The sequence below is a fragment of the Polyergus mexicanus genome, unplaced genomic scaffold, assembly GCF_030449975.1.
Source record: "Polyergus mexicanus isolate NDT 795.1 unplaced genomic scaffold, iyPolMexi1.0 SCAF_22, whole genome shotgun sequence".
NCBI lineage: Eukaryota > Metazoa > Arthropoda > Insecta > Hymenoptera > Formicidae > Polyergus > Polyergus mexicanus.
Window position 1 is genome coordinate 4,561,468 of NW_027223342.1, and position 26,320 is coordinate 4,587,787.

The 26,320-nt window shown below is 46.1% G+C and overlaps 3 protein-coding genes across 3 annotated transcripts; 1 reads left to right on the forward strand and 2 right to left on the reverse strand.

Moving 5' to 3' along the window:
• The first annotated feature begins 10,761 nt into the window (after positions 1 to 10,761).
• On the forward strand, positions 10,762 to 11,319 carry LOC138942295 (uncharacterized). Its single transcript, XM_070312433.1, has one exon. It carries the CDS (start codon positions 10,762 to 10,764, stop codon positions 11,317 to 11,319), a length of 558 nt encoding a protein of 185 aa, XP_070168534.1.
• Positions 11,320 to 14,382: 3,063 nt separating this feature from the next.
• On the reverse strand, positions 14,383 to 20,833 carry LOC138942296 (uncharacterized). The gene is made up of 3 exons (XM_070312434.1): positions 20,232 to 20,833; positions 16,943 to 20,033; positions 14,383 to 15,189 (listed from the first exon to the last, which is right to left on the reverse strand). The coding sequence occupies exons 1-3, from the start codon at positions 20,831 to 20,833 to the stop codon at positions 14,383 to 14,385; spliced, it is 4,500 nt and encodes a 1,499-aa protein (XP_070168535.1).
• A 275-nt stretch (positions 20,834 to 21,108) lies between these two features.
• On the reverse strand, positions 21,109 to 26,320 carry LOC138942297 (uncharacterized). The gene is made up of 2 exons (XM_070312436.1): positions 25,774 to 26,320; positions 21,109 to 21,242 (listed from the first exon to the last, which is right to left on the reverse strand). Exons 1-2 carry the CDS (start codon positions 26,318 to 26,320, stop codon positions 21,109 to 21,111), a joined length of 681 nt encoding a protein of 226 aa, XP_070168537.1.

Here is a 26,320-nt window from a genome sequence, read left to right on the forward strand (position 1 = left end):
ATCGAAGTTCATCAAACATAAACGCGACACAATTGTTTCCCAATACCACTCTTCCCTCTTCAGCTACTTTACGCACCATCAACTTTCCTTCGACGTATAGAAAACTTTGACATGGTAACGTGTACAAATCTTGATGCTGTATCGGTATCCGTATCTCGTCGCTATATCCAAGCGTTCTGTTGGCGTATGGATTGTACGTATGAGTCTCAATCTTGATGATACGGTCGTCAAAGATCGGCTCATCTCCGATATTCAAGATGTCAATCATACTGTTATGTATTTCGTACGACGAATCCCAATGATTTTAAAAACTCGCGATTCAACGCGCTGAGCTTCTTTTTAGCGTAACCAGATATCTGATTATTGTCAAACGATACAGCAGTCACTCGCCTTCTCGCAAAAATATTGTCCCTCGCAAAGATATTGTCTCTCGCGTGCTCCGTGCTTCCGTTCAACACAAGCATTTCATTTGTCAAAGGCTTCATTTTTGCCGCCGCCGTATATGCAATCTTACGGTAATTTCCTCTCCTCGAAAATCGAGCAAATGTCCTTCTTGATCAACAATGCGTATCGTTAAATCAGTAATGCTCCGTGCGACGATCGGTAGATAAATGATCTGTGCTGGCGTTTCCGATATTTTATATCCTGGCGGCACGCTCGGTGAAAATTCATGTATCGTGTGTACGCGCTTGTCATTGCTGTACGCGCCAGTGGTTACGCTGCATTCTATACGAATAAGATTTACGCTAATAATATTTATTGGTACATCCGATTCGTACCATTTCCGAGGCTGTAATATACGATTCGACGAGAATCCCAACAACGATCCAACGTTGCCCGGTTTACTAAAATTTATTCTATAGACACATTTGATTTCACTTTTTAGCGTATTATGATTAGCGCGAAGCGTTATTGGATATTCATCGTGTTCTTCGTCATCAACAATATCGTTGGAATCAACTACGCGTCGATGTCGTAAAATTGCATGTCGGAGATATTCGTTTATAGCGTGTAATTCGTACGATCCCTCGGGAATCGTAATTTCCTTATCGTCGTTATCAAAATAAAATTTATTATTCCAAGAATTCACGTTCGATATCGTATGATACGTTTCAAAGTCCGTTAAACCAAGCTCGTAATCGCCATCGTCTAAATCTATAGCCGGAAAGTAACTTACAGCAAGCGCGCTACTCTTGCCGGTCAACGTAAGTGTAAGTGACATGCCGGAAAACTGTCAAACGAATACTGAGTCGCGATGGTGAATTGTCAGGCTTTAAATTTATATCGATCATCGACCGTTTGAAGAAATCCAAGACACAATTGTCCACAAATACTTTGATTATAATTTTGATAGGCCGTGTGATTGTATTCTATATTTGCAACATTCTGTCCAAAATATCGCACTAATTCCTTGGGCTGTCGCAGATTTCCAAAACTATCGAAATATACTACACGATCTCCCCTCTTTGCATACGCAACCCAATGAGTACCGGAACCATCGACGTCATCCAAATTGACGATACCGCTCTCATTTCGTCGTACACCGTTTATCGGTAAATTATTGCGCATGAAAACACCACTAAAAAATTGTATACGCATACGTCTTGCAAGCTGTTCCAATTGTACATTGGTTGTTACACCGGCAGGCATTTTTATTTTGACATTTTTTTTTCTTGGCTGCTGTTGAGAACCCTCGTCCACGCTTGTATGGAGCAAAATAAAGTCCGTGACCTTCCATGGCGCGATTATGACGCTGCATTTCTTCGAGCTGACGTTGCGTCGCCTTGCTATCATTCACCGCCTTCGCGATTCCCGCTGCTCCGCCAGCCAACGAACCGAGAACTCCCAATAATGGCAAAATTGGTAAGATACCACCGCGCTTCGCTATAGGAAGTATTCGTTTTTTCGCAGTCTTTTTCTTCATCGATGATTTTTTTGTTTTCAGCCCCATACCGAATTTTGTCTTTGCCTTCATAGCCGCCCAAACAGCTGTAGCGGCTGCTCTTTCGCCAAGAGTCGAATCTCTCGCGGTAATACGCGTTCGCGCTTTCGTGGCGAGTATATTATCCGCAACGTGTCGTTGACCAAGATCGTTGCTTCGGGAATAAGCTATGTCGTGCTCGCGACACGCGACATCTAATGGATTGATACCTCGATCGCCTCTAGCCAATCGTGTTTCTAAATGAGTTCCTGGTCCGCAAAACTGATAGCCTGGAATATGTAATTCGATAGGAAGTGCGTTTATCGCACGATTTAACAAACCGCTACCTCTTATAATTTTTGCTGACATTTGTCACAATTTTTTATTAACGGTGTTGGACCGTCGAAATGTGTTTGCTGCCACGACAAATTATAATGTCGCTTGCATCGACGATACTGTTGAACCTCTGAGTCAGCTTTTATATGTTCGGGAAGCTTGTCCCACAATTGTTCCACATATCTACCAAAGTCTCGCAGTAAAACAATCTTGGAGATAATCTGTAACTGCTCGGTGGTAAGCTCGAGAATATCGCTGTCAACCGATAGAAGAAGAAACATTTTTGAGACTGAGCGGTTTCGATTCGGTGCGCCTCTATAAATAGGGCCCCGATCACTCATTTTCCAAAATTTGATTTGAGATTTGCGAGAGCAAACATGCGGTTCGCGCGACAAGCGACGATAATCAAAGTGATAAATTTTGACGATAAAACACGAGTAATGTCCGAGAAAGAAATACGCAAGCATGGAAACATGCTGCCGACTACTATACGCGGTATCATTTGCGGTCCTTCGAATTGCGGTAAGACTAACGTGTTGATAAGTTTGATAGAAAGTCCACACGGTGTACATTTCGAGAATGTGTACGTATATTCGAAATCGCTTCAACAACCGAAATATCGATACTTGGAAAATTTGCTATTATCGATCGATGAAATTGGCTATTTTACATTCTATAATAATAGTGACGTTATTCCACCGAGCGAGGCGCTTCCGAATTCCATTTTTATCTTTGACGACGTGGCGTGCGATAAGCAAGATACGATAAGAGAGTACTTTGCAATGGGTCGACACTCGAGCGTCGACTGTTTCTATCTTTGTCAAACGTATGCCAAGATATCCAAGCATCTTATACGGGACAATGCAAATTTACTGATTTTATTTAAACAAGATGGTACAAACTTGAAACATGTATACAACGATCATGTAAATACTGACATGTCTTACAGCGATTTTCGCGCATTCTGTCAGAAATGTTGGCAACACAAGTATGGATTTGTAGTGATTGATAAAGACAGTTTACAGACTAATGGAAGATATCGAAACGGATTTAACGATTTTGCAATACCGTAAAGTGGTTAGTCGCTATCGATACATCGATCGAACAACGTCTAAAAAATTTTCGTCCGAGCGCAACATGACGACGTTGATTGACAGTGACGATCGTGAGAAGATTGCGAGAGAGATTGTAAAAACGAGCGAATCAATCCGCAAAAAATATCGTTCTTTAAAAACCGGTCAAATGGAGGAAGACGTCGCATTGGAGAGGCACTTTAAACCAATTATCAAACCTCTAAAACAATTTGTCGAAAATACAATCAATGTGGAATCTAATGAAGCGAAAATCGAACCATCGAGTATGCTCGAAGACAAGCATCTGAAAAAAGAGTCTGGAACAAAGCGAACAAGGTCAAATATATCATTGAACGGTTCGCTAATAACTTCTACTCCAAATCAATCGAAACGTAAGCGAATGAAACAATTATCGAATGTGATTACTTCTACTCCGATAAAAGATGTACAATCGAGTCAAATATTGCACGAAAGATCGTCTCCGTATGTGGAAGAAGTTTTCGAAACCACGCCTGAAACGCTTGTGACATCGGTTCAACATCTGCTACAAACGTCCGAGGGTCAAAATACATTGCGCACACATCTGGGTCCACTAGGGCAAAAATATGTTGGAGCTATTTTGAGTCAAGATAAAAATAACAGTATGGATTATGTTTACGGTGTTAAATTTTGCAACGAAGGAATGATGCTTGGTGATCAAATTTTTGATGTGGATAAAGATGACAATATAATTATCGGTGGAATAAGATACATGGGAACACCAGGTCTCTATGAGTTGATTTTCAAGAGAATACCCGACGGTGACGTATACAATGATGATGATAAAATTAAATACAAAAATATATTACTGGCGACAAATGCACATAGACGTGGCAATGATATGCGTAATCCAGTGTTAAGTAACAAGGGATACAAGTATAAAAATATAATAGCACCATTAATCTCTATTAAAAATATAATAGTGTCTGGAAAAAAAGCTGGAAAAGGTATAAACATACCGCGCGCTATGACGTTAAACGATAATAAGATCGATTACGTGCAATGGAATGATCCCAATGAGTTGGTAGATCGCTTGCGATTATTGGAAGCTTCGCGTCAAGCCGGCAACAATGCCCACGACAATGAAATATTATCAATTATCGAGGAACTTTGCGAAGCTGGCCTTATTATAAATTAATCTATGCGTCGGCGAAACGAGTCAGTCTGTCATTATTGTTTGTATCGAAATGTCGATTAATAAATTTGGATTATCGTTGGGAACACCCAACAACTCATGTTATGGAATGGATTACTAAGAAATTACGTGCGCGATAACGCTCTGTGTCAGACAGCCTCCGGTTTTGACGCAAGGTCGCGCAAGATACGACGCGTAGCGCAACCGGAAGATGATACTGATGCAGCAAACAAACAGTACGTGGAAATACGTTGTAACGATGCATCCCTCCATCGTTACCCGGCCGTCGATACACCGGAAGTCCGCCGCCCGACAAACACCGGTCGGGCATAATGCGGAGGCGCCGAGCGCCCATTTTTAAGATGTAGAGAAAGACGTTCGAATTTATAACCGCCGTTAAGACGCGTTGTTTACCGGGAACCGTCGCCGCGCTCGGGTAACCGTACCGACCGTTCCCGAAACCACCCGAGTCGCGCGCGGCAGTTCAACTTTAAACAATATGCCTTAAAACAGTCAGGCATATTACGCACGCGCACCCGCCGGAAAAAGCGGTATAAATAAGAGCCAATTTTCCATCTCGACACCAGATCTTCCGCAACAACCACCAGAGTCTGTAAGACGCCTGGAATCCAGAACGATCCTGAAAACACGCTCAAAGAGAGAGAAAACGGGTTTGGGAGTACCCAGCCTCCGCCGAGAGTTTGCGGCATCTCTAAAAGCGATCCTTTGAAATCTCTGCGACCGAGGAACACGAGGTTGGGCGTACTCAGCCTCCGTCGGGAGTTCTCGACACCTCGCATTCTACGGGAGGACCATCCCCGACGAAACAATACCGCGATATCCGCGAACTCGCAATAATTCCGCGATCGCCATTACCACGATCGGACTCGCCATTAATACGGCACGCCAAGTCCCGCTCAAGGGGGAGGATCTCATCCTGCCGCGACATCGATCGACGCAATCAAATCAATACCGGCGCGTCTAAGGACCGCCCACCGGCCCGATCGAAATTACCGCCCAGTAGTTAGCGGCCTCTGCCGAAATCTAGATCCGCTCCCGTAATCGATATTTTATCGAATCGCCGAAATCGCGCTCCGCACCGTGCATCCGTGCATGTAATTCGGATTCACCGCGACCGAAACGACCACATCGCTAACCAATTCCGACACTCACACATACACGAGTGCGTTTTGCTACATACACATTATCACACCCACATACTTTCGATATATTGTAAATCCCACGTAGATATTACACGTTCGCACATGCACTCGCTCGCTTATCATCTCACTCACACACAAGCGCACACGCTCACACACATACAGCGCTCATACACATACACTCACTCTGTATACACACATACTTACACGCAATAAATTATATTCTACCTAACGTATCTTTCGTTCGTCTCTCGATACCCTTTCACGAGCCCCGGATCCCGACCGAGTTATCCACGACCGCCTCGTAAAAGCGGTTTATTACATTGGCGCCCGAACAGGGACCGTTTTACCTGACCGTATCGAGACACGAACCCTCCGTAAGCGAGACGAAAAGAGTGCAACGCGACAATGAAGGGGTGGATATACAACCTACCCAAAGCGCAATTAATCGAAGTAGCCGTCAGCCGGGGTGTGGACACATCCGGGACACTCGACGACATCCGACGGCGGATGTCCGCGTACGTCGAGGCGCACCCCGAAGAGTTCGGGACGTACGGCGACGAGCCCACCACGGCGACGGGCATACTCGCGCGCATTATCACGCCGACCGACACCGCGATCCCCGCGCCCCTCGCCACCACCGAAGTACTGTGCCAGATGCGAAAATGGGGTTGTCATTTCGATGGGCGCGACCCATTTGATTTCTTGGAAAGGCTCGAGGAGCTCACGACCGGACATCGATACCCCGAAGCCGCGATGCTACTCGGACTCCCCGAGCTACTCAAGGGAGACGCCCTCCGGTGGTACCGCAACTACCGCCACCGCTGGCAAACCTGGGGGGATTTCGACCGCGCGTTCCGGGCCCAATTCCTACCTCGCTGGTACCAGGCCGTTCTTCGCCGCGAAGCCGCCAACCGCCGCCAACAAACCGGTGAACCGTTTAAACGGTACGTGGCCGACCTTCTAACGCTCATGCGACGGGCCGGCGGATTTACACCGGAGGAGGAATACGAGCGGGTGTATCATAATATGCGCCCGGAGCTCAAGCGGTTCATCACCTACGACGAAACCGGAGAGGTCGGGAACCTGCAGGCGCGCGCCACCGAGCTCGAAGAAATCGACGCCGAATGCGCAACCGAAGCCCGACGTAACCGCCAGGGAACGACGATTCCGACCGTCGCCGCCACCTACAATCGAGACGAATGTTGTTGGCGATGCAAACAACGAGGTCATACGCGGTTCAACTGCCAACGCCCACCGCGAAAATTCTGCTCGCGGTGTGGCAAGGACGGCATACTATCGCGTCAATGCCACCCGCCGTCGGGAAACGCCGAGCGGGCCGGGGCCACGACGGCCGGCGCCCCGGGCGCTGCTACACAAAGTACACGCCACGGCCGCACCTACAAGTACGAATTAATCAGGATTAATGTATGACGCCCTGCTCGATTCCGGGTCCGAAGTCTCATTTGTAAACGCCCGGACGGTTAGCCTCGCACGACGAGAGTGGCCTTCACTTGGACACAGTACAATTGGACACGGTGCAAATGGACACGTTACAAATGGACACGAGATTGTGCACACGGTTCAATTGGACACAGTGCATTTGGACACAGTAATTTTGGATACAGTAGCTTTTGGACACATAAGAAAATACGCATCGTTTACTTGGACACCGCTCAATTGGACACTGTTCATTTGGACACCGTTCGTTTGGACACAGAAAGATGCGCACCGTTCATTTGGACACCGTTCGTTTGGACACCGTTATTTGCCCACCGTTCGTTTGGACACCGTTCATTTGCCCACCGTTCGTTTGGACACCGTTCATTTGCCCACTGTTCGTTTGGACACCGTTCATTTGCCCACCGTTCGTTTGGACACCGTTCATTTGCCCACCGTTCGTTTGGACACCGTTCATTTGTACACAGAAACATGCGCACTGTTTGTTTGAATATGTAACAGATGGAGAGAAATAAAAATCATTTTGGGAAAATATAATCAGTATTCTTATAACACTTTATACTGGTAAATCTATGTAAAATATGAAATCGTGAAAAGGAGATACATTTGAAGGTTATAATAACTGTCAAAATAAAATATATTCATACTTATATATCTCTGATACTGATGTCATTAATTTTACATTGCTTTTAGCACTCTGTTTAGCCTTTCGCATATTTGGATGTCATGCATGGATACAGTGGGCTCCACTTCCGGAAAATATAACCTAACCCAAACCTATTTCTTATTTAAAACAAAAATTTGGTGTGGATTACGTCGTATAATTTAAATCAAATTTTGGTGTCCAAACGAACGGTGTCCAAACGAACGGTGGGCAAATGAACGGTGTCCAAACGAACGGTGGGCAAATGAACGGTGTCCAAACGAACAGTGGGCAAATGAACGGTGTCCAAACGAACGGTGGGCAAATGAACGGTGTCCAAACGAACGGTGGGCAAATAACGGTGTCCAAACGAACGGTGTCCAAATGAACGGTGCGCATCTTTCTGTGTCCAAACGAACGGTGTCCAAATGAACAGTGTCCAATTGAGCGGTGTCCAAGTAAACGATGCGTATTTTCTTATGTGACCAAAAGCTACTGTATCCAAAATTACTGTGTCCAAATGCCCTGTGTCCAATTGAACCGTGTGCAAAATCTCGTGTCCATTTGTAACGTGTCCATTTGCACCGTGTCCAATTATACTGTGTCCAAGTGCACCACTCCCGCACGACGATGGGGACACAAGGTCGCCCCCCGCGAAGGGGAAGTACAACTCGCGGACGGCGAGATTACCAACACCGTTGGCACAATCAAGCTGCCCATCCAGATCACCGGCCAGACCTACTGGCATACATTTACGATCCTGCCGACGCTCGACAGCCCGGTATTAATCGGCGTGGATCTGTGGACGCGTATCGGCATCCGCCTCACACCACCGCGATACACGCCCAGCACCACCACCCCGCCGCTACACGGGTCCACAGGGGGTCTAGCGCGGCAGACCGGAAGCGAGGAACGGGCACTAAAAAGTTTTCTCGAACGCGAACTCGAAAAATTCGCGAACATCCAGGGACCGACCGACCACATACACCACGAAATACGACTACGGAACACCACGCCAATCAAACAAAGGTACCGACCGCGAAATCCGGCGATGCAGGCCGTTATAGATCGAGAGGTGGCCGAGATGGAGGCAGCCGGCGTCATCGAACCGTCCAAGAGCGCCTGGAGCTCGCCCGTGGTACTAGTCAAAAAGAAAGACGGAAAGTACCGGTTCTGCATAGACTTCCGCAAGGTGAACGATGCCACGGAGAAGGATGCGTATCCGTTGCCGCAAGTGACCGCGACACTAGACAAGCTCCGGGGCGCGCGATACTTGTCAACGCTCGACCTAAAAAACGGGTATTGGCAAGTACCACTCAAAACAGCCAGCCGACCAATCACCGCCTTTATGATACCCGGAAGAGGGCTGTATCAGTTTACGGTCATGCCGTTCGGGTTACATTCCGCACTGGCCACGTTCCAACGACTTCTGGACATGATCATCGGCCCAGCCCTCGAGCCAAACGTATTCGTCTACTTAGACGATATCATAGTCATTAGCGAAACGTTTGAAGAACACCTGCAGCTGCTAACCGAGGTGTTCCGCCGACTACGTGGGGCGAATCTGCGCCTCAACCCGGAGAAGTGTAGATTTTGTGTTGACCAATTGAAATACCTCGGGCACGTGGTTGATCGCGAGGGAATACGGACGGATCTCGACAAAGTCAGCGCCGTCGCTAACTGGCCCGAGCCGAAGACCGTCAAACAAGTCCGACAATTCCTGGGGATGGCGTCCTGGTACCGCCGTTTTATCGCGAATTTCTCGACCGTTGCCGCGCCGCTCACTCAACTAACTAAGAAACGCGCTCGGTGGACGTGGGGCACCGACGAGGAGGAAGCGTTCCGCACCTTGAAGCGGACGCTCATTTCAGCACCGGTGCTCGCCTGCCCAGACTTTACGCGACGGTTCGTGCTGCAAACCGACGCAAGCACCAGCGGCCTTGGGGCCGTATTAACACAGTACTTCGAGGAAGGGGAGCGCGTGATCGCGTATGCGAGTCGAACGCTAAATAGCGTCGAGCGAAACTATAGCGCTACCGAGCTGGAATGCCTCGCGGTCGTATGGGGCATCCGGCGCATGAAGGGCTACCTCGAAGGGTACCCCTTCACCGTGCTGACCGACCATCAGTCTTTAAAGTGGCTGCAGCGTCTGGAAGCTCCCACCGGGCGACTCGCCCGGTGGCTATTCGAGCTCCAACAGTATGACCTCGAAGTAAAATACCACAAGGGCACGCTCAACCGCGTGGCCGACGCTCTGTTACGACAACCCGAGCTTTGCGCCGCGACCGCCCGCCGATGCCGGTGGTACCGACGAATATTCGCGGAAGTCGAACGCGAGCCAGCCAGCCGACCAGACTACAGGATCACCGAGGGGAAGTTGTTCCGTCATATCCTGCACATCTTGGATTTCAAGGAGACCGCGGCGGAAGAACAATGGAAGGAGTGCGTACCGGAGGAGCAACGGCACACGGTGCTACAGAATGGGCATGACGCACCAACAGCCGGACACCTGGGCATAGCCAAGACCATCCCGCGCATCGCCGAGCATTATTATTGGCCAGGGATGTTCCGAGCCATTGCCGGATATGTGCGGACCTGCGAGACACAAAGTGGCCCAGCAACAACCGGCCGGGAAGCTCCACGCAACCGATGTACAACGACCCTGGGAGCAAGTCACCACCGATCTAGTAGGGCCACTGCCACGCTCACGCCAGGACCTCACGTGGCTCTACGTGATGCAAGACCGGTTTTCGAAGTGGGTAGAGCTAACACCGCTACGCCAAGCCACCGCCAGGGCCGTCACGAAGGCCATCACCGAGAGGGTAATACTCCGACATGGCCGACCAGAATCCATCCTGTCGGATAATGGCACACAATTCACCTCGAAAGAATTTGCCGATCGACTACGAGCGTTTAACATCCAGCATAAGACCGCACCAGCCTATGCACCGCACTGCAACCCCGTGGAGAGGACCAACCGGACGATCAAAACGATGATCGGCGAATTCGTCGATAAAGACCACCGAGATTGGGACGAACATCTGCCCGCGTTCCAGTTCGCCTTTAATACCGCCGTCCACGACGCCACCGGGTATACACCGGCCTACATAAATCACGGGCGAGAGCTCGTACCGCCGTACCGCATCACACCAGCCACCGAGAGAACATCGCCAGATACCACGCGAGAACGGCTGGATGACGCATATAAGATCGTCCGGATCCAACTGGCGAGAGCTTTTCAACAACAGGAAAAGTACTATAATCTCCGGCGCCGAGAATGGAGACCGCACATCGGCGAATGGGTGTGGAAGAAGGACCACCCGCTGTCGAAAAAAGCCGACAGTTTCAACGCGAAACTCGCGCCGAAATACATCGGGCCGCTCGAAGTTCGCCGAATCATCTCGCCGGTAATCGTCGATCTAAGGAGCAAGCGGGGGAAGTGGTATAGGCATATACACATCCAGGACCTCAAAGTCGCAAAAACAAGAACAGACAACAACAACTCGGAAGAAGAAGACGATGATACCCCCACTACCGCCGGGGAAGAATAAACCGCCAAGATCCAGGAAGAAACGGCTCAGAAGGCCAAGATGTGCGATTCAGAGAGCATCCTCGCCGCTATAAATGAGCTCCTGGGAGAACCAGAACTCCCAGCTCCACCGCCGCCGCCGAACAGCTGCCGAATCGGCGACGGGATACCGCCGACGACCGACCGGCAACCAACCGGCCCAGCCGACCGACCACCCGGCCGGCCACCGAAAGTCGGGACGCTGATTCAGCGCTCCGACCATGTAAATCAGCGGAAAATGCACCAGCTGATGCAGGCTCCGCCACCACTGCCTGCCCGCTCGCGACGACCAGCGAGCGCCCCGGCCCGCAAACGACCGCGGGACTCCGAGGAGACCGGAACCGGCGAAGTTCAGCCGCCGCGCCTTCTGATGCCAACCGGCCCGCTACCACCGCCACCGATCCGGGTCCAGGTGGAACCCGGCGTCATCTTTGACGTGCCCCACTTCGCCGTGCACAAGTACAGTACAAGGAAGTACAAGATCGGATCACCGCAGGGGCACTGGGTGATGCGCTTCTCCAAGGACGGGCAACTCCGTTACCGCCGCCGGTTAAATTAAAATCAGCGGGCGAAAAAACACGCCGAACACCGCGTAACAGCAATCGTTTATGCCTCTAAGTTCAGGTTGCGATTGCTGGAAGCTTCGCGTCAAGCCGGCAACAATGCCCACGACAATGAAATATTATCAATTATCGAGGAACTTTACGAAGCTGGCCTTATTATAAATTAATCTATGCGTCGGCGAAACGAGTCTGTCTGTCATTATTGTTTGTATCGAAATGTCGATTAATAAATTTGGATTATCGTTGGGAACACCCAACAACTCATACTATCAATGGAATGGATTACTAAGAAATTACGTGCGCGATAATGCTCTGTGTCAGACAGCCTTCGGCTTTGACGCAAGGTCGCGCAAGATACGACGCGTAGCGCAACCGGAAGATGATACTGATGCAGCAAACAAACTGTACGTGGAAATACGTGTCAAGCTTTTGGAAGACAGACAGGAAGAACTTGAGAAGAAAATAATCACGCTCGAGACGAATGTGCAAACGCTGCAAATAATGATAGATGAGATGCAGAAAATGCTTCGGTATGCAACTCACGCGCAGACTACATCTAATTCAGCGCAGGAGAAGAAAGATATATAAAGAATATATGTGGAGGAATTATCTCATTATTGCAAATTATGCTTCGATCAAATAGTCGCAAAAGACCTCTGAAAAACAGCTGCTCGTGGAAGAATTGCATGCTCTAGCGAGAAAAAATTTCCCACGTAGACGTGTCATAGTACGCGGATACGATCTGTGGCAGGCGGACGTGGTCGAGATGCATCCATATGCACGATTCAACAAAGGCTACAACTACATACTCACAGTTATCGATATGTTGAGCAAGTATGCTTGGGCTGTACCGCTCAAGAGCAAGAGTGGAAACGAGACGGCTGATGCTATCGCAAAGATAATTCGAGACGATGGAAGAAGTCCGAAAAATTTTCAAACCGACAGAGGAAAAGAATTTTACAACACAAATGTACAGAAACTCGTGAAGAAACACAGCATTAATCATTATTCAACGTACTCTATCATGAAAGCCTCGGTCGTGGAACGATTTAACCGAACGTTAAAGAGCAATATGTGGAAAATGTTTACGTTTAATGGAAATTACAAGTGGATCGACGCGTTGTCCCGGCTCGTTAGAGAGTACAATGCGCGAAAACATCGCACTATCGGTATGAGACCTATCGATGTTACCCCCGCGATCGCTGATAAACTTTTAAATACGGTATACAACAACGTAAAGATTGCGGCACCGGCAAGATTCAAAGTAAGCGATCCGATACGCGTGAGTAAATTTAAGACTATCTTTGACAAAGGTTACACACCAAATTGGTCGACCGAAGTGTTTAAGATCGTTAAAGAAAACTAATCCCGTGACCTATGCACTCAAAGATTCGCGCGAAAATCCCGTCGCCGGCGGATTTTACGAATACGAGTTACAACGCGTTGCCAATCCCGACCAATCCCGATGTATCCCAATACATCTCGTGGAAAAGGTAATACGCAAAAAGGGCGACGAGGTTTATGTGAAATAGCTGGGATTTGATGCAACACACAATTTTTGGATACATAAAAATAATATATTATAAATATGTTGACAATAATACATAATATTAAACATATTTTACAAATATATAAACAAAATTGTAGCCGCGCCTTCGATTTACACGTCCACATTAACAGAATTTATTTGTTTCGCCGATCGGAGAGATAGGACGTAATTGATTTGTCCGGGTTTAGTTTGTTGAACAGTATTTATTCCTTTCGACACCAACTCCCGGACCGTCTTAGGTAATCGCACGCGACAGCAAGATATGAGCGGACACGCGAATTATCGTTTAATTATAACTTTATGAGCGTTAGGCGTTCGGTGTGCTCCCGGTGAAGGCTTGCGACGCAGTGTCTTAACGAAAAGCCCTTCTTTCCGATCCACGCACAAGAATCCCGGTTAATACGGGTACTACAAAAAAGGAGGAATTTCGATCGTTCGATTCCGAGAGCCAATCGGCTATCGACAACGAGGTGTTTGTCAGAATCGAACGATACGAAGAAACCGCAAAAACGGAATGAAAACAAGGCTTCGCACGTAACGTCTCGCTTTAGAACGTTCGAGAAACAAAATTAATAATATAATTTATAAAACGCTTACTTTCTTGAACATCCCGCTCGCCTCGTATACCGGGTAGGTTACGAAATAACTGGTTAAATCCTACCAACATAATCGATACACGGCATCTTAATGATAATTCTCGATCAGACGGTCCGAAGAGTTCTACAGCAAAATTTTAAACATACAATAATCGGAGAAGAGTACAGATAAAGATCGTTGGTGATTCACTCGAAATACATGAATTAACATAATCAGTAAATCTTAGCGCAGAGTTATTTACATAGGCGTTCTTATAATAGATATATGTACATATACAGTGCGTGACGATAATTAAAGTCAAACTTAATTATTAACGCATAAGAAAACGCAAATTAATTTAAGAGCCAGTGTCACTTGATGTCGGTAGCTGACAGATCTGTGTTATTGGTCGCTTTAGAGTGGTTTTGGCAGTACGCAATGTAACTACTCGGACATGCCCATCCGATCCCGGATGTACGTCTAATATTCGGGCAAGTTCCCATTTCGAAGGAGGTGCCAAATTATTTTTCAACGATACCAGCTCGTTAATTTTGAGCTCCGGTTTGTTTTCTCGCCATTTACGCCTTTGTTGCAATGTATGCAAATAATCAGAAGACCAAGAACGCCAGATCTGCTCTAAAATCGCACGCACTTGCTGCCATCGAGACAGCCGATTCGAATCGATATCTAAAACAGATTCTTCAGGCGGGCTTACTAACGGGCGACCGACTAAAAGGTGACCCGGAGTTAACGCGGAAAAGTCATTCGGATCATCATGTAACGCGGAAATCGGGCGGGAATTTAGGCAAGCCTTGATTTGACACAGCAGCGTAGCGAACTCGATCTGCGATAACGTTCGGGAACCAATCGCTCGTTTCAAATGAAACTTTAATCCTTTGACACCGGCTTCCCAAAGTCCGCCGAAATGCGGAGCAGAGGGAGGTATAAAATGCCATTTTACGTTATCATTAGCGATAGCGTCTTGTATTTGAGGGTTGGCGACAAGTCGCTGAAAGGTAGTGTTTAATTCGCGGTCCGCGCCTTGAAAATTAGTGCCGTTATCACTGTACATGTCGGATGGAAGACCGCGACGGCTTGCAAATCTCCGAAATGCGGAGAGAAAACCGTTAGTAGCGTAATCATCTACGTATTCTAAATGGACGGCCTTTGTCGAGAGACAAATAAAAACGGCAACATAATATTTTTTGGATCGTTGACCGCGGCCGACTGACGGAATAATATTCATCGGCCCGGCGTAATCGACGCTTGTGTGCGAGAACGGAGCCGAAGGCATGACGCGGGGCTGGGGGAGATTCCCCATCAGCTGTTGCGAAGGGGAGTGGTGCACTTGGACACAGTATAATTGGACACGGTGCAAATGGACACGTTACAAATGGACACGAGATTTTGCACACGGTTCAATTGGACACAGGGCATTTGGACACAGTAATTTTGGATACAGTAGCTTTTGGTCACATAAGAAAATACGCATCGTTTACTTGGACACCGCTCAATTGGACACTGTTCATTTGGACACCGTTCGTTTGGACACAGAAAGATGCGCACCGTTCATTTGGACACCGTTCGTTTGGACACCGTTATTTGCCCACCGTTCGTTTGGACACCGTTCATTTGCCCACCATTCGTTTGGACACCGTTCATTTGCCCACTGTTCGTTTGGACACCGTTCATTTGCCCACCGTTCGTTTGGACACCGTTCGTTTGGACACCAAAATTTGATTTAAATTATACGACGTAATCCACACCAAATTTTTGTTTTAAATAAGAAATAGGTTTGGGTTAGGTTATATCTTCCGGAAGTGGAGCCCACTGTATCCATGCATGACATCCAAATATGCGAAAGGCTAAACAGAGTGCTAAAAGCAATGTAAAATTAATGACATCAGTATCAGAGATATATAAGTATGAATATATTTTATTTTGACAGATATTATAACCTTCAAATGTATCTCCTTTTCACGATTTCATATTTTACATAGATTTACCAGTATAAAGTGTTATAAGAATACTGATTATATTTTCCCAAAATGATTTTTATTTCTCTCCATCTGTTACATATTCAAACAAACAGTGCGCATGTTTCTGTGTACAAATGAACGGTGTCCAAACGAACGGTGGGCAAATGAACGGTGTCCAAACGAACGGTGGGCAAATGAACGGTGTCCAAACGAACAGTGGGCAAATGAACGGTGTCCAAACGAACGGTGGGCAAATGAACGGTGTCCAAACGAACGGTGGGCAAATAACGGTGTCCAAACAAACGGTGTCCAAATGAACGGTGCGCATCTTTCTGTGTCCAAACGAACGGTGTCCAAATGAACAGTGTCCAATTGAGCGGTGTCCAAGTAAACGATGCGTATTTTCTTATGTGTCCAAAAGCTACTGTATCCAAAATTACTGTGTCCAAATGCACTGTGTCCAATTGAACCGTGTGCACAATCTCGTGTCCATTTGTAACGTGTCCATTTGCACCGTGTCCAATTGTACTGTGTCCAAGTGAAGGCCACTCGTTGCGAGGTACGTGAGCTTTCGCGTACGCACCTTACACAACTACGTATAAGAGATTTTACACTGGTGCGCACTGAAATTATCCAATAATTTTGGCGTAAAATTCTTAACATTAATTGAGTGCCTCCATGAAGAGAGGCTTTATGAGCTTGAGCGATTAATAAATCCGAAATTCGATGTTTCGGTAAAATTATAGGGTGCCGTTCATCATAACTGAGTGACGAATTGTCAATCCGCCCGCCAAGGCAAATTAATTTATCTTTCCCGAGAAAGGGGTAAAGCGATAACAAAGAACTGGATCTTGGCAGTAAACAATTATCGTTTAACGCTTGAATTTCGGATGGGAAATGACGTTGTTGCACGTAACGGAGCCAAAACAAGGAAGCTACTTTGAGTTCGGCAGCGGACAAGCACGTCGTATTCACGTTCGTATTGGTCGCGCGACATTTTAGATTATTAATAAAACGTTGCACGCGTGCCGTGACTCGAATTAACTTCTTCCATGTAGAGACTTCGTTCGGTAATTGCCAGTCCAGAATATGTTGAGCATGACAAACGATCGTATTTCGCGTTTCGGTTTCGATTATCTGACGATCGGCCTCAAGTTGATCTTTTAATTTATCATGGATCGGCCACGCGGTAGAAAGGGAACGCAACCAGGCAGGGCCGGCCCACCAAAGTTCGAAATCGCGGAGTTCAGCGGGTGACAAACCTCGCGACGCGCAATCCGCTGGATTTTCTTTAGATGGGACGTGATTCCATTTAATCGACGGCAGCCGAGTTTGTACTTCCGATACACGATTCGCCACATAAGTAGTCCATCTTGATGGATGGCCTCGTAACCACGCGAGCGCGACCGAAGAATCTGTCCATCCGTACATCGGAATATGCTGCAAATTTAACGATTTTTGCGCGAATTTTAGCAATCGAGTTAATAAGACTACGGCATTTAATTCTAGACGCGGCACGCTAATCGTTTTAATCGGCGCTACCTTTGATTTTGCGGTTATTAAGACTACTGAAAACTCGCAGAGCGACCGGAGAATTCTTAAATAAACGACAGCGGCGTACGCGCGATTAGACGCGTCGGCGAACCCGTGCAACTCGATAGCCAAATTTTCCGGATGCATTCCAGTCCATCGCGGAATGCGAATTTCTTTTAAATTTATGAATTCCGCACAATATTTTTTCCAGGGCTCTAATAAGTCCGCCGCGATAGGAGAATCCCAATCGAGTTTTCTTAGCCAGAGTTCTTGAATCATAATTTTCGCGGTGATTATTACCGGAGAAACCCATCCCAGTGGATCGAAGAATTTCGCGATAAATGATAGTATCAAACGTTTCGTATTCATATTGACCGAAGGAGACTCGATTTGAAAACGAAACGAATCTTCTCGTGGTATCCACTCAAGTCCGAGTACCTTAAGCGTATCATCCTTATCGAATGTACGAGCGATAGCGAGTTCATGCTCTCCCGGAGGAATGTCTGTTAATAATTCTATAGAATTGGCAGCCCATTTGCGTAAATGAAAACCGCCTCGCGCCATCAATTTCGTAAGCTGATCGCGACTTTCCTTTAGCGACGGAACTTCATCGGCGCCAAATAGAACGTCGTCGACGTAAATAAAATCTTGTACTATTGTTTGTGCTTTTGGAAAAGAATGACCTTCGTCGATAGCTAATTGATTGATAACGCGCATGGCTAAATACGGAGCTGGAGCAGTACCGTATGTAACTGTAAGCAAACGATAAGATTGTATCGGAAAATTAATATTAGATCGCCAAAAGATCCGTAAAAAATCGACATCGTCTCGATGAACGCGGATCTGTCGAAACATTTTTTCGATATCGGCGGTGTATACATAACGAAACTGACGCCAACGAAGGATAATTGAGGACAAATCGCGTTGTAATTTAGGCCCGGTCATTAAATGATTATTTAATGTAGAACCATTGCTCGTTTTGCACGATGCGTTAAATACTACGCGAAGTTTCGTCGTGCTGCTAGACTCGCGTAGTACCGGATGATGCGGTATATACACCGCTTGGTTAAGCGTCGGATTTTCGTCGGAGACAGGTTCCATATGACCCATAGATTTATATTCATTTAAGAAAGAATGATAGGGTTTCGCGAGATCCGGATTTTTTCGTAGGCGTTGTTCTAATTTCGAATAAAGAAGCGCGGCAGTTTCGCGCGAAGATCCTATATCGAGCGGAGGGTTGGTTTTAAATGGTAACCGTATTATATAGCGGCCGTCTTCGGCACGCTGATGTGTTTCGATAAAATGTCGTTCGCATTTTTTATCTTCTTCCGACAGCTGAAGTTCGGAAGAAATTTCCTCGATCTCCCAAAATTTTTGAAGGAGAGAATCGAGCGAAGGAATTGTTACGCAATTTAATGAAGTCGCGGAACCGGTGATTGAATTAGAAGTGCCGGCAGGACCGGATAATATCCATCCTAAAGCAGTAAGCTGGGCCGTCGGAGTTCCAGTCGGACCATGTTTTACCTTTTGCTTTAATAACGATCCATATAAATCTGATCCGATGAGCAGATGGATCGGATGATTGCTAAACGGATCCGGATCCGCGAGAGATAATTTCCGTAAATGCGGCCAATAATCTACGGTTTTAGTCTTTGAGCCAGCGTATGACGTAATTTTTTGATATACGAAAGCAGTCAAAGAAAAGGTTGAGGAACCTCGCCCATTGCAAGACTCGAGAGTAAGAGACTCCTGAGATTTCGCTACGCCACTGTATCGTTCGCCGAAACACTGTACGTGGAGGCTCGCGCGGGAACGTTTCGTGCGCATAGTTTGACACAACGATTCCGAGATAAAGCTAACAGCCGAACCTTGATCTAACAACGCACGAACTTTAAATTTACGTCCTTCGATGGTACGAAGTATTACCCATGCGGTGGCTAGTAACACGTTCAGCGGATTTTTCAGCGGCGAATGAATCGTTTGAACGGAAGCGACGGCGGTCTCGTTCTTTATCTCAAGGGTGGCTGAGCCGCTCGGTTGAGCGTTAAGCGTCTTGTTTTCCGAAACAAAATTTTCACTAATCTTCTGTACTGGTATATTCGAGTCACGATGCAAGAGCGTATGATGTGCTCGTCGGCACAAATTACAGCGTTTTTTACTCTTGCAAGAGTTCGGGAAATGGCCGACCTTTAAACAATTAAAACAACATTTGTGCGTTTTGAGAAACTGAGTTCTCTGTTCGACGGATTTACGCTTAAACTCGTCGCATAACATCAAATTATGATTGCCGGAACAATTCAAACATTTTTCGGTGGCTACGTTATTCACCGAGACCCGATTTGAGCCTTTATTTTTATGAGACGAAGTATCGGCATTTAACTTAGAATGATCGGTTAGTCCTCGAATTCGCAGCGTCATAAAATCTCGAATCTCTTCATACGTCGGAGATGCGGTTGATTTACCGCGTTGCAGATTCCACTCATTACGTGTGCGTGGACTAAATTTTTGCGAAACAATATAGACTAATAAGTCATCCCATTTTTCAACAGGTCTGCCTAAATTTGTTAACGCGGCTAATGACGCGGCAACGGTATCGCGTAAACCTTTGAGTTCGACAGCGGATTCCGTTTTCATAATAGGCAAATCAGCGAAAGCATGAATATGCGCATGAATAATCGCGTTTTGATTATCGTACTCTTCGATAAGTAATTTCCACGCACCATCGTAATTTGTGTCTGCAATCTTAACATGATTAATTAATACAGCGGCTTCGCCCGTGACACTGGCTTTTAAATAATGTAATTTCTGCGTATTCGACAGCGATTCTTTCGAGGCGACGAGCGATTCGAATATTCCGCGGAAGTTTTCCCATTCCGCGAAATTACCGGAAAATTTCGGCAACGGGATTCGTGGTAATTGCAATGAAACCGCACCAGACAATTCGCGAGAAGAAATGTCGCTTACCGATGATGCCGCAGTCGGGTCGCACCGGGAGAATTTACCTATCACGTCTGCGAGGTAGTCCGCCGCTTCGTGGTAGACGTCTTCGGCCGTAAAGAATTCCTCCTCGGTGAAGTATTTGACTGTACGCTGTTCGTCGGCCGTTGCTATTTGCTGAAGCTGGACGTTGAGACGTTGACACCTTTCCCATAATGTCTCCAAGGCGTCCAGTCGACTCTGCGCCTTGTATTGCGTGACGTTGGCCTTGCCCATTTTCTTAAAGTTGGGGAACACTCGCTTCATCGAGCTTATTGTAATAGATTGCTCGATGAGGAGGCCCTGCAGCGAGTCCGTCATGACGGTAGGTAGATAAGATGAAGCCTTTCAGCAACAATTCACCACCTTTTGGTTGTAGAGATGCTGAAGCGTGACGACAGGTCCGTCGCACGCAGATGTGCGAAGACGCACTATAATTTTCACTTAACAGTGCAGCGCGCTAAAGCGTACGACAACTATGTGTAACTGCGGATTACGCAGGTCGCACTCTGAGGTGCGGAGTGCTAAAGAGCACAAAGATTGCACTTAAGCTGTGCAAAGCGCTAAGAAGCGCGAGATTTGCGCGGCACTGCGGATTACGCAGGACGCACTTTGAGGTGCGGAGTGCTAAAGAGCACAAAGATTGCACTTAAGCTGTGCAAAGCGCTGATAAGCACGAGATTTGCGCGGCACTGCGGATTACGCAGGACGCACTTTGAGGTGTGGAGTGCTAAAGAGCACAAAGATTGCACTTAAGCTGTGCAAAGCGCTAAGAAGCGCGAGATTTGCGCGGCACTGCGGATTACGCATGGCGCAAATAATAATGATACGTTGTGCTTAAGAGCACAACTTTAATAATGCAAAGAGATGAAAAGTTGACTACGCGCACTTTATTTTCTCGGAAGTCCTTTCAACGCACTCGCGTTATTATTTACGGCAGCGGAATGCGGATAGATGTTTTGATATCGCGCACCGTCTCCGTCTCGCGATAGTTTTTATAAGTGCTGTTACCTTAGCGTGTCAGCGTTCTCACTCGCACTCCGCGAACTAATTACCGAATCACTATCTGTTTTTCCAAAATCCGGCTCGAAGGACCATTTAATGTAGCCGCGCCTTCGATTTACACGTCCACATTAACAGAATTTATTTGTTTCGCCGATCGGAGAGATAGGACGTAAATGATTTGGCCGGGTTTAGTTTGTTGAAAAGTATTTATTCCTTTCGACACCAACTCCCGGACCGTCTTAGGTAATCGCACGCGACAGCAAGATATGAGCGGACACGCGAATTATCGTTTAATTATAACTTTATGAGCGTTAGGCGTTCGGTGTGCTCCCGGTGAAGGCTTGCGACGAAGTGTCTTAACGAAAAGCCTTCTCTGCGATCCACGTACAATAGTCCTGGTTGATACGGGTACTACAAAAAAGGAGGAATTTCGATCGTTCGATTCCGAGAGCCAATCGGCTATCGACAACGAGGTGTTTGTCAGAATCGAACGATACGAAGAAACCGCAAAAACGGAATGAAAACAAGGCTTCGCACGTAACGTCTCGCTTTAGAACGTTCGAGAAACAAAATTAATAATATAATTTATAAAACGCTTACTTTCTTGAACAATAATGATTACTTATTTCATTTAAAATTATCCGATTTATGTCATATTTGGTGTTATTTTAATCGCAAAAATCTCATTAATCCATTATAATTATTTTTATACTAATAAAATACAATATGAAAGTTTCAGTTTTTATTTTATAAGATGTTTATATATAGTAGATAAGGAAAGATCCCCGCACGATGCTGGAGAGTCGACAAAAGCGAAAGCGAGAAAGAATGAAGGAAGAAGCGAGACGACAAATATCGAAGAGTTCCGAAGTCTCGCTCGTGAGGCTCCCTTTATCTATAATCTTTCACGTTAGATTAATATATATAAATTATTATAAAATTTATATATATATACAGGGTGTCCGGCGTCAATCGCATTACCGGTCGTGTGCAGGTAGAGCAGATGAAATTGAGAAGAAAAGTCCTTTACCTTTTTTTTCTATAACACTTAATAAAAAAGTTATTATTGAGTAAATTCTGGCCAATCAGCGCCGATCTTTAGCCGGGCGCACGTCGATGAACCGCGCGCCTGATAGTGTGCGCCGCTGCACACTTCACAGCGGTTGACGCCGGACACCCTGTAATATATGTCATGTTACTATAGAAAATCAAATGTCTGTATTTCGCATTTTATATATCCGAAAATAATTTAAATGCATTAATTACATTATTGTGATTAAAATGATACGTCGTAAAATATTAATAAATAATGTTTTTATGTATCGAATTAATTTTAATCAATATGAAAATAACTTTTTATTCGGTTACAGAATATTCGTTTATAAAGATGCGCATTTGTTTTTATTATTACGCGATATTTGTAGCATGCATGTATTAAGTACAATATGTATGTACGTATCGGGGAATAAGTCGACTGTACTATTCACACGCACACAGCCAGGCACATACGATAATATCAGTGCGCGGCAGTACTCAGTCTCAGTCTCAGTCTCAGTTGCGAGTGTTGTGTACATACGCGTAACGAGAGATAACCGCAAAAGTGTGCTTAACCGTTATAACGCGTTATAACGCGTCGAATTTAAAAAACGAGTGTTGTGTTTGTGTAGTTATAGTGTGTTCATATAATGGGGCGAAAATGTAATGAGAAACGCTTGCCTCGCTTTGCCCGCAGACTTTCTTTAAAAAGAATAAGGGTCAAAAGATTAGGTATATATTAGGTTGGTATATATTTATATACCATAATTCTAGAAGGAATTGTTTTAATGTATACTATATACTAATATGTCGCTAGATATAATTGAATTTTTTTCCCGTGCTGTTTACACAAAAATATAAGTATGATAATGTAATATTATATAAAAATGTAATATTTCAAGTTTTTTTTTTATTTTTTGATTATATCTTTAAAGCAATTCCTAAATAGAAAACAACATAAAAACATTTGTATAAAAAAATTGTAATAATAAAATTAATCTTTAAATAGAATTTAGAATTACTATAATACATATTTCATACCAGATGCGGTTTGCATGTGCGCTCTAAATATTGCCGAAATATTTGATCCCACAAGCGATCTTTTCGTGAACTGATTGTAAATATTTCATACCAGTTGCGGTTTGCATGTGCGGTCTAAATATTGCCGAAATATTTGATCCCAGAAGCGATCTTTTCGTGAACTGGTTGTAAATATTTCATACTAGATGCGGTTTGCATGTGCGCTCTAAATATTGCCGAAATATTTGATCCCAGAAGCGATCTTTTTGTGAACTGGTTGTAAATATTTCATACCAGATGCGGTTTGCATGTGCGTTCTGGTTAAAAATATATCCCAGAGGCGATTTACGTGTGCTGGTTATTATAAAAAATATTCCAGAGGCAATTTACGTGTACTGGTTATTGTAAAAAGTATTCCAGAGGCAATTTACGTGTGCTGGTTATTGTAAAAAGTATTCCAGAGGCGATTTACATGTGCTGGTTATTGTAAAAAATATTCCAGAGGCGATTTACGTATGCTGGTTGCTTTACAATATTTTGAATCGGATGCGATTTAATAGTTATGTAAGATTAGCAATATAACCGTTATTATATATTATAATACATATATATGTATCGTGCCATCGTATGTATGTATGTATGTATGTATGTATGTATGTATGTATGTATGTATATATGTATGTATGTATGTATGTATATATATATATATACACATAAAAGACACACACATATATATATAACAATACATGCACACACACACACACACACACACACATGGCCAAATATTATTCCTCTTGGAAAGATATATGGAAAGGCACACACACACACACGCACATATATATATATATATATATATATATATATAAGTCCATATAAGTAATGTGTGAAATTGTGTTCAAATATGCAATAAAGATAGACACGTGTCTATGTTATACTGTTATCTATACGCTTAGATACGCTTAGATATGCGTGCAAGACAATAGAGCAGTAGAAATACACGATGTTGTCCGATTTCATCATATTGAACACAATTCTCTTTCAAATATGCATAAAACATGCAGAAATATTATCGGTAACAGCGGAACTAAAATTATTGATATTATCGATAATTTCGGTCGGTATTATCGATAATTTTAGTTACGCTTAGATGAGGGCGCTAACCCGTCGGAGTTCGGCCGTCATTTTAGGATCCCCTTAAGCGTTATAGAAAAAATGGTGCAAGACTTTTTCTTACAATTTGACCCTTTCCATTTCCACCTTTCGTTTGATCACTTACTTGTCGAACACTCTGTATATACATATATACAGAGTGTTTGATAATAGTCGCCCTACCAGTAATGTGTAGGTAGAGCGGATTAAACGAGAAATTAATGAGAAATTAATGAGAAATTAATTTTAAAAAATCAGTCTATTCACGCGAGTATTACCGCGCGGTGAGAAAAGATGGCCTAATATAAGCAGTATCGATATGTGGTTGCTAAGACGCGAGAATCCATCGTTATATATTGCTTGTACCTTTTTTTTTGTAACGGAGGGGAAATGCCTTTACGCATACCCCGCCTCGATGGGGTTCGAGGCGGGGTTATGTGGGGCTCACCCCCGGCTTAAACAAACAGCCGGGGGACTACCCACTAAAACCCCTCCGGGTAGCCTACGACTGGGCGTTATTGAAGGTCTCTTCGGAAACTGGCATTTGCACTTCGGAGAGACCTTCCGCCCACGAGCCATGCCCGCTGGGGGGGGGGAAGAATCATGCTCCCCCCCAGGGTCCCCGTTGTTATGGGGACTCCTGCTCGTACTGGGGACAGGGGGACCACCGCCCCTGTCACCCACTTCCCGCCGATGGCTTGGCGGGATTGGCGTGGCCGGGCCCGGGTACCCCACCCGGGTCCCCGGCCACCGGGCCCGTCTTGTGCGCGGGCCCTGCACGTCTGCGGGAGGAGCCGATGTGGATCGGAGCCAATAGGTCCCCGGCCCGCTCCCCCCACCCGTGCCGCCCCGTGGCTGGGGAGGGTCTCGTGGGCGGCAGGGGACAACTTTCCCCGCGCCCGTCGACCCCCCTCGTTGGGACCTTCTGGCGCGGCGCTGCACCGCGCTTCCGCGGCTGGGAGTCGCCGAGGGGCGGCGGGTCCTGCCAGCAAAAGGCTCTTTCCGCACACCCCTCCCGACATCGGCCGCACCACCACGTTGGGGAAGCCTACTTCGGCGTCCGCCGGGGAGACGCTCTCTTTCCCTTTCGGCCTCCTCCTTCTGCCGCATAACTGTCTCGCAGAAGGAGGAGACCGCCCCCCAGGATCCCCCGCTCTCGAGCATCGTCGCAATGACGCTCGAGAGCGAGAGATCAATATCCCCCAAACTTTGGACGAGGACACTGCGCTCGTCTGCCCACGCCGGGCAAATCTCCAGCGTATGCTGCGCCGTGTCCTCGTCTCCACCGCAGTGATAGCAGCGCGCGTCCGCTTCGCGCCCGATGCGGCACAGGTACGAGCCAAAACACCCATGGCCCGTAAGTACCTGCGCCATACGATACGACACCTCGCCACCCGCCTTCTCCACCCATTTGATTAAACGGGGGCGGATGGCCTCGACGACGTGCCTCCCCGAAGTATCTCGGGGATTGGAGAGGTCTTCCAACCACCTCTCCAGCATGCATCGCCGAGCCTGGAGCCTCACGGCCCTGACCCACGGGATCAGTGACACGCCTAGCTCACCGAGCTCCTTGGTATGCCGATAAATCTCGGCGTACAT

Bases quoted from the DNA above. Each gene is read 5' to 3' on its own strand.
- LOC138942295 (XM_070312433.1), top strand. From the start codon at position 10,762: ATGATCGGCGAATTCGTCGATAAAGACCACCGAGATTGGGACGAACAT.
- LOC138942296 (XM_070312434.1), bottom strand. From the start codon at position 20,833: ATGACGGACTCGCTGCAGGGCCTCCTCATCGAGCAATCTATTACAATA. The intron at 20,034-20,231 runs GTACGATAATCA...GCAAAAATTTAG, and splicing joins TGGAAATTACTTATCGAAGA to TCCACGCACACGTAATGAGT. The intron at 15,190-16,942 runs GTAGCTTCCTTG...CTCTCGACAAAG, and splicing joins TGTCCGCTGCCGAACTCAAA to GCCGTCCATTTAGAATACGT.
- LOC138942297 (XM_070312436.1), bottom strand. From the start codon at position 26,320: ATGTACGCCGAGATTTATCGGCATACCAAGGAGCTCGGTGAGCTAGGC. The intron at 21,243-25,773 runs GTAGGCTTCCCC...TGTGCTCTTTAG, and splicing joins TCTCCCCGGCGGACGCCGAA to CACTCCACACCTCAAAGTGC.